We start from the raw sequence: 9,001 nt of genomic DNA on the forward strand, positions 1-9,001 counted from the left end.
GCTTCTTTTGGCTTTCAATACATTTTGGAATGGTACATTCAGTTCCAGTCTTACTTCTTTTCTTCCAAGGGCTTGATCAGATAACTCAGGACTTCATGTTTCTCTTAGTATCCCTGCATCATAATGAATTCAAGCAGCAAGATTTGGTCCCTTTACAAATGTGGGTCCTTTTGATTCATCTTTAGCAATTGAAACCTTACAACCTTTGGAAATCCATTTCAAGATACCTTTAGGAACAAAATATTTCCTAATTTTACAGAATCTAATAGAGTGGCCTCTCTTCATGCAATAAAAGCACGTAACAACCAGTTGTTTCGATCTTTCAATCGGTTGTTTTTCTGGCACTTTTGAAAAAGGCTTTGAAATCCCATTTTTCTTGTTTTGAGGATAAAACCCCAAACCAGATTTTCCAAAAACACATTTTGGGGATGCCAAGACAATTTCAAAGTTGGATTTACCCTTTGAAAGTTTATCCACAGTTCTTACAAGATAGTGGATCTTACTCTCAAGAGTTTTATAGTTTTTACAAAACTTGGAGTCACTCAAGTGAGAAGAATTTTTGCAATGCATTTCAAGTTTTTCAAAATCAATTTTTGACTTTTGCAGTTCTTCTTCAAGAGTATTGACTCTGTTTTCAAGCCAGTTATTCATCCCCTTCAATCGGTTGTTTGAGAGAGCTAATCGGTTAGCTTCTTCATGAGTTTCTTTAAAAGCTTGAAGTAATTGGCTTTAATTTTCAGCACTTAAGGAAGCACAAGAACTTACACTGCTTGAGCTGCTTGAATCATCATCTCCTTCTGCCATTAAACAAAGATTGGCTTTTTCATCTTCACTTGATGAGGAGCTTGATGAAGAGACTTCATTTTCATCCCAAGCAATATATGCTCTTTTTGATTTCCCTCCCTTTTCCTTATTGCTTGACTTCTTTTCATTGCCTTATTTATTTGGGCAATCGGCTTTTATATGCCCTTTTTCACCACAACCAAAGCAAGTATAATTGTTAGAATTGAAATCACTAGTTTTCTTCTTTCCATACCTTTCTTTGTTGGATTCTTTGTTGCGATTTCTCCTCAAGAATTTGCTGAATTTTTTGGACAACAAGCTTAGGTTTTCTTCCTCATTTTCATCACTTGAATCTTGCTTCTTCTTGTGCTTGGCATCTTTCAAGGCAATGTTCCTTACATGCTTGTCCTCACTTTCTTAAACATTGAGTCTATTCATCTCCAATTCATGTTCTCTAAGCTTACCAAACAAGGAAGCCATAGTCAAGGATGTCAAGTCCTTTGATTCAGAGATTGTCGTGACCTTAGGTTGCCAAGTTCTATCAAGACACTTGAGAATCTTGATGTTTAGCTCCTCTTTATCAAAGGTTTTTCCAAGACTCATTAGATGGTTGATGATGTGAGTGAATCTCTTTTGTACTTCAGCAATTGATTCTCCCTTGAGCATTCTAAACATCTCATATGCTTGAATTAGAGTGTGTTTCCTATCTCTCTTCACATCATTTGTACCTTCATGGGTGACTTCTGTTGAATCAAGTGTGTTTAAGCTTTGAAGAATCGAAACCCTTTGAAGGTTGATGGAAGGCTGGTTGTATGCTTGTTGTTGCTGAGTTCTCTTTAGATAGGATCTGGGGCAGATTTTATGTGTTAAATCCACTCTTGATTGAATCCAAAGCTTAAGCATTCTTAATCCTTTTAATTGAAAAGTGTTTTTCAAACTAAGTGAAAAACAACCTGTTGTTTTGTCGAAACAACCGATTGTTTTATACTTAGGTGTTTTTAGAAAGGTTGAAAACTTTTTTTGATGGTTGACCTGCTGTCAAACCAAAACAACCGATTGATTCGAGCATTCAACCGATTGTTTGTTTTGGGACCATAACAGAAAACTGTTTTATGCTTTCACTGAGCATTAAATGATTTTATAACTGATTACGCTCCAATTTTAGATGCTTTGACCAGTCTTTGAATGCATTAAAATAGTTTGTTCAGTTAATGTAACAAACAAGAACTTAGTTTTAATAAAAGAAAAACAGATTTGAGTTTTTCACTAATTTTGCTTTTGAAGAGTTGGAGATTGCTTTTTTTTTTGCTGGGATCAAAGAGAGAGTGTGATATAGGATTTTCATCTTGTATTGATTTCAGATCTTTTCTGTAACAAGTGTAATCCTTTGTACCTTTGAAGAAACTCTGTGTGTGAAGCTAAGAAGTGTTGTGTGTTCTTGAGGTTGTCAAGATCAACATTCTTAGTGGTTTTGTGCTGAGCCAAAGGAAGTGTGTGTCTTGAGGGGATCAAGGTCACTTCTTTGGTGGTGTTGTAAGTAATCTAGGGTTGATTGCTTAGTGGATTCCGCAGTGGTTTCTGGGAAGACTGGATGTAGCTCTTGGTTAAGAGTGAACTAGTATAAACCTGTGTTCAATCTCTCTATCCTTTGAACTCTTTAAATTCAGTTTTATATTTGTGAACTGGTATAAACAACCGATTGTTTATGCGAAACAACCGATTGTTTTTCTGGTGCTGTGCTTATTTGCTTTGTGTTTTTGGCAAACTGAATTCAGATTCAAGTTTTCTCGATGTAATTTTGTACCGACCAGGTCATCGCGTGTGATGACGTGTCTAGCACGTGACTATGTGGGGCGTGCTCAGCAGAACACGTGGACAAGAGAAAGATGAATGGTTCAGAAGCGAGCATAGTCTCCTATTCGTGGAAGTGGCGTTCTACAGTGTACATAGTCGGTCGTCGCCGGGTTTGTGTGTCATCGACGTACTAGGTAATGGAAGATCTGGTGGTCTGACATCGCCGAATCTCCCAGTAAACTTAGTTAAAGCTGCTGGAGGCTTAGAGGAGTAAGTCCAAGCGTGTAAGTCCAACGAGATGATTGTTGGGCTAGCATGGGGCATGGAGGTCGAGTAGGCTGAAGGGAGCAGCTTGCCCATCAGTGACTGGATTCCCAGAGTGGACATTCGCTGCTGGCAAGGTTCCCCCAGCTAGAACATGCATGGTGTAGCAATAAGGAAGGTACCACTAACGACAAGCGATGTCATAGAGATGGTGCATTTTGCTGCACCCGACACTCGCCTTGTCAGGTGGTGTTCTAGGGCATATTGCGTGCTAGCTTGCTCCTTGAGTAGAGGACTTAGCCGCGCGGCTGGTTATTACACAGAAATAATGTTCAAGTTGCCCCAACCCAGATGACGACACGTGTAGGGTTGGATGCTACCTGTTACTCCAATCCAGATGATGACACGTGTAGGGTTGGATGCAATAGAGAAATGACGCTCAAGCTATCCTAGCTCAGATGATGACACGTGTAGGGCTGGGCGCTACCTGCTATCCCAGCCCAGATGGCGACACGTGCAGGGCTGGATGCGAGCCACGCGTCCAAAAGCATAACGACCTGGAGAGAGAAGAAACCTAGCTATAAAGGTAAACTTAACAGAATTTGCAGAGGTACGTTTTTCATTACGGCTCATTGCTAGGGTTGTGTGCCTTTAGTACGGTTCTACAGAGCATATTTTCTCTGAGTCTTTGGGTGTTCTTGTTACTGACTTGAGCGCCACCGGCCGCAGAGGCGCCATCTTGTGTTTTCAGGTTCTCAGAGAGGATTTCTATGGTGTGGACTTGAAGGCCACGTGGGGTCAAGCTGGTGAGGAGGTTCGTGACGAGGCAATGCTCTTACGCTAGGTCAACCGGCAGGATCATCTGGCGCCGACCATGGGGCCGTATAAAAGGTGATTCCCAACCATAGTTCGTGTTTGTTGAGTTTTTGGTGCTTTCTGTTCGACTGCTCGCTGTCGCAGTCGGTTTCTGTTTGTTTGGAGTTTCTTTGAGCTGCTGAGTTTGCTGAGAAAGGATGAGGAGAACGCTATCTAGTTCAGTCGCACCGTCGATAGATGAGGATGTTGTGTCCATGACGCAGGTGATGGATATGATGAGGACGCTGCAGGAGAACGTCGCTGCATCACGTTCTGAACAAGAAAGAATGCACGAGGCACTGGTGGCCTCACAAGCTAGAAATGAGGAGCTCAACAGGATCCGCACCCCCGTCCCCACCGCGTAGCTTTCCCATGCCATTTTCTCAAGAGATCATGGACTCGGTGGTCCCAGCCGATACAGTGGCGGTGAAGGCGTCTTTCACCGGGGTGGAGGACCCTGAGGCTCATCTCACGGCGTTTCACACTCAGATGATGCTCTCGGGGGGTCGGACGCGGTTTACTGTAAGGTGTTCATGAGCACTCTTAGTGGGACAGCGTTGGACTAGTTTGTCAGTTTACCTACTGGCCACATTACCACGTTTCAACAGTTCTCCAAGATGTTTGTTGAGCAATATATAGTGAACAAGGCACCACCATTGGTGTCTTATGACCTGTTCGACATGAGGCAGCACCAAGGGGAGTCCCTGAAGGATTTCCTGAACAGATTCGGAGCTCAGATAGTCCGCTTGCCAGGTAAAGACGAGGAAATGTTTGTACATGCCTTCAAGAAGGGTGTGTTGCCCGGACCCTTTAGTGAGTCGCTTATCAGGAGTCACCCCGCCACGTTCGCTGAAATCCGGCGACGTGCCGTGGCTCACATCGTCGTTGAAAGCGAAGTTTCCGAGAAAAGGGGAAACGTGGCCCCGGCTAAGCCGCGCGCCCAGACGAGGGTCCAGCCGCAAAGAGTAATGGAGGCAGTGGCGGGGAAGAGGGACCAGAGGATGCGTCATCCTTATGACCCTAAGAAGAGTAAGGGGAAGGGGCCGGGGGGCCCAGAGAGACTAATCGCCCACCAAGGTATGAGTTTGTGATGGGGTTGGCTGATCTGATCGCCATCCCGAATATCGCTGCTAGGCTCAAAGTTCTTGAGAAGACGACATAAAAGGTTTTGGGTCCAAAACCAGATACGTGGTGTGAGTTCCACAAGAGCTTTGGCCACTCCATCAACTCGTGTTTGGCTTTGGGTTACCAACTCGCCTGAAAGATTACTTGCTGGAAAAGCAAGCGGGTCAAGTGTGGATTACCTTTGGGTCAAGTGTGGATTCCTGAAAGATTACTTGCTGGAAAAGCAAGCGGGCCAATCAGCAGGTTCCCAACCAGCGGGCAATGAAGGACAGCAGCACGAGGTGCCCGTCCACGGCGAGATACACACCATAGCTGGTGGATTCTCAACTAGAGGGTGCACTGCATCTCAACGCAAGAAGTATGCGAGGTCGATGATGTCAGTGGAAGTTTTTGAGGACCACTCACCCAACGTGGACATCACATTCACCAAAGGAGACCTTAGGGACGTTGTACCTCACGACAACAACCCTATTGTGATCTCGCTTGTCACGACAGGAAGGACTGTCCACCGGGTGCTGGTCGACCAAGGAAGCTCGGCAGACGTAATGTTTTGGCCGAATTTTGAAAAGTTACAACTGTCCCCCGATCAATTGAGGCCATATGGGGGCTACTTGTACGGTTTCGCCGGCGATCAAGTGGAGGTAAGGGGGTATATTGAGTTGAGGACGACCTTCACAGATGGTTTGGCCTCGCGAACAGAGAAGATCAGGTATCTTGTTGTAAACGCTCCGTCGGCATACAACATACTTTTGGGAAGGCCAACGCTCAACAGGACGGGAGCTGTGCCTTCAACAAGGCACATGAAGGTCAAACTACCGTCTATGGAGGGTTTGATCATCACCATCTGTTCTGACCAAAAGGAGGCGAAGAAGTGTTACGAAAACAGCCTCAAGAACAAGATGTCTGTATGCCACGTAACCACAACGCCTCCCCCTGGCACGGAGCATGCACGGGAAACCCTGCGAGTGCTGGATACGGCGTTGGAGGTGGCCGCCGAGGGCGACGTCCCAATGGAGGATATCGAGGCGAGGTCCGAGAACGCCGCCCGGATGGAAGGAGAGAGAAACTGCTCGGAGACCGCCAGGGAAGCAGGTATCGCGAGGGCGCTGATCGCCAGTGAAAAGAAGCCTCAGCTAGTAGAGGAGTGGCTTGAGAAGAAGATCAACGACAAGACGTTTAAGCTGGGAAGAACCTTAGACAGCGAGACGCAAGACCAAATCACCAAGGTGATAAGTAGACACCTGGATGCATTTGCGTGGTCTGCTTCAGATATGCCGGGAATCGACCCCGATTTCTTGTGCCATCGTTTAGCAATGGATCCCCAAGTCAGGCCCATCCGCCAAAGAAGGAGAAAGTTCAACGAGGAAAAAAGGCAGGCGATCAAAGACGAAACACAAAATCTCCTCGCAGCAGGCCACATCAGGGAGATCCAATATCCAGAATGGCTCGCCAATGTCGTTCTGGTCAAGAAGAGTAGCGGAAAATGGCGGATGTGTGTTGACTTCACAGACCTGAACAAGGCCTGTCCAAAGGATTCTTATCCTTTGCCGAGTATAGACGCCCTGGTAGACAGTGCATCAGGGTGCAAGCTACTCAGTTTTCTGGATGCCTTCTCGGGGTACAACCAAATCAAAATGCACCCCATGGATGAAGAGAAGACTGCCTTCATGACGGAAAGGTCATGCTACTGCTACAAGGTGATGCCCTTCGGGCTGAAGAATGCGGGAGCCACATACCAAAGGCTAATGGACAAGGTGCTCGCACCTATGCTCGAGAGGAATGTGCAGGCATACGTTGACGACATGGTCGTGACGTCCCTGGAAAAAGGTAAACACGTCGCCGATTTAGAAGAGTTGTTCGTTACCATCGCCAGGTACAAGCTGAAACTAAATCCTGAGAAATGTGTTTTTGGTGTGGAGGCAGGGAAATTTCTGGGATTTCTCCTGTCGGAGAGGGGAATCGAGGCTAACCCCGAGAAATGTGCCGCCATTTTGGCGATGAGGAGCCCCGCCACTGTGAAGGAGGTGCAGCAGCTCACGGGGCGGATGGCCGCTCTGTCCCGATTCGTATCGGCCAGTGGAGAGAAGGGCCACCCATACTTCCAGTGCTTGAAGAGGAACAATAGGTTTGTCTGGACGAAGGAGTGTGAGGAGGCCTTCATAAAGCTCAAAGAATATTTGGCGAGCCCACCAGTTTTATGCAAACCCCAAGCAGCAACGCCACTCAGGCTGTATTTTGCCATAACTGAGAGGGCAATAAGCACAGTGCTCGTCCAGGATCAAGATCAGGTCCAAAAACCCATCTATTTTGTTAGCAAGGTGCTGCAAGGCTCAGAAGTGAGGTATCAAGCCTTAGAAAAGGCGGCGTTAGCGGTTGTATTTTCGGCGAGGAGGCTGCGCCATTACTTCCAAAGCTTTACGGTGTTGGTAATGACTGACTTGCCCATCCAGAAGGTTTTGAAGAAACCGGATGTAGCTGGAAGAATGGTGAAGTGGGCGGTGGAACTGTTGGAATTCGACATCAAGTACGAGCCCCGGGGATCGATCAAGGGGGCAAACCTTCGCTGATTTCGTGGTCGAGCTGTCTTCCGAAACAGCCCAAAACGCCAAGGATGACTTTTGTTGGGTACTCTCGGTGGATGGGTCGTCTAACCAGCTGGGCTGCGGGCTGGGGTTATTTTGGAGGGACCCAACGGCGTGTTGATAGAGCAATCACTGAGGTTTGCTTTCAAAGCAAGCAACAATCAAGCAGAGTATGAGGCCTTGATCGCCGGTATCTTGTTGGCGAAGGAGATGGGGTGAAGGTGCTGATGGCCAAGAGCGATTCGCTGTTGGTCACTGGACAGGTAACTGGCGAGTTCCAAGCCAAGGACCCGCAGATGGCAGCCTACCTAGAGTACGTGCAAGAGCTAAGGAGATCTTTCGCTTTGTGTGAAGTGACGTGCCGAGAGAGCAGAATGCCAGAGCCGACTTGCTAGCCAAGCTTGCCAATTCGGGCAAGGGGGGCAGACAAAGGACTGTTATTCAAGAAACTTTGAAGACTCCTCGGGCTTTTGTCGTAGATCACCAGGTCCTTTACGTTTGTAAATCGACGGAAAGGACAACAAGGGGCCATAGATCTCTAACGCAAGAGACCTTGAGGACGCCAAGGGTCAGGGCGCACCCAGCGAAAGAGGTAAGCACGATGCAAGTTTGCGCTATCCACGAGCCAAATACGTGGATAACGCCATACCAGCGCTACTTGGCAGATGGCGTGCTCCCAATGGATTCAATAGAAGCCAGAAAGATGAAAAAAAGCTCCAGCAAGTTTACCCTCATTGATGGCGAGCTGTGCAGGTTCAAATTTACACATCCTCTCCTTGTATGTGTAGACGGAGAGAAGTGCACGAGAATTATGGCCGAGCTCCATGAAGGGATTTCTGGGAGCCACATTGGAGCTCGATCTCTGGCGACAAGAATTGTCCGTGCAGGTTATTACTGGCCCACAATGAGGGAAGATTGCAAGAGATATGCCCAGCGTTGCAAGTAATGCCAGCAGCACGCCGACTGGCACAAGGCACCCCCCAGAAGAGTTAAAGTCAATCTACAGCCCCTGGCCGTTCCACACGTGGGGAATCGACATTCTGGGGCCCTTCCCATTAGCGATCAAGCAAATGAAGTATTTGGTTGTGGCGATCGAATACTTCACGAAATGGATCGAGGCAGAACCAGTAGCCCAGATCACCGCACACAAAATCCAGAGTTTCGTGTGGAAGAATATTGTGTGTCGTTTTGGCGTGCCCAAGCGTCTAGTATCAGACAATGGGACTCAGTTTGCAAGCCACCTGTTGAAGAAGCTGTGCGAGGACATCGGGACACAACAGGTGTTTGCTTTCGTGGAACACCCGCAAACGAATGGGCAAGTGGAGTCCGCTAACCGGGTTCTGCTGAGAGGATTGAAGAGGAGGCTGGAAAAGGCCAAGGGGTCTTGGGCTGAGGAAGTTCTCCGCATAGTGTGGGCATATCATACCACTGAGCAATCGGGAACCCACGAAACCCCGTTTAGCTTAGTGTATGGATGCGATGCGATGATTCCAGTTGAAATCCAGGAAAGCTCGCCTAGATTCCAGAACTTCGTGGCGGAAGACTCGAACGAAGAAAGGAGAATGAACTTGGATTTGCTGGACGAGGTCAGGGAGGAA

At 47.2% G+C, this 9,001-nt stretch overlaps 1 protein-coding gene across 1 annotated transcript; it reads left to right on the forward strand.

Moving 5' to 3' along the window:
• The first annotated feature begins 4,089 nt into the window (after positions 1 to 4,089).
• LOC137817582 (uncharacterized) lies at positions 4,090 to 6,298 on the forward strand. The gene is made up of 4 exons (XM_068620861.1): positions 4,090 to 4,218; positions 4,305 to 4,773; positions 4,831 to 5,530; positions 6,091 to 6,298. Exons 1-4 carry the CDS (start codon positions 4,090 to 4,092, stop codon positions 6,296 to 6,298), a joined length of 1,506 nt encoding a protein of 501 aa, XP_068476962.1.
• Positions 6,299 to 9,001: the final 2,703 nt, after the last annotated feature.

This window comes from Phaseolus vulgaris, unplaced genomic scaffold (genome assembly GCF_000499845.2).
Source record: "Phaseolus vulgaris cultivar G19833 unplaced genomic scaffold, P. vulgaris v2.0 scaffold_187, whole genome shotgun sequence".
Classification (NCBI taxonomy): domain Eukaryota; kingdom Viridiplantae; phylum Streptophyta; class Magnoliopsida; order Fabales; family Fabaceae; genus Phaseolus; species Phaseolus vulgaris.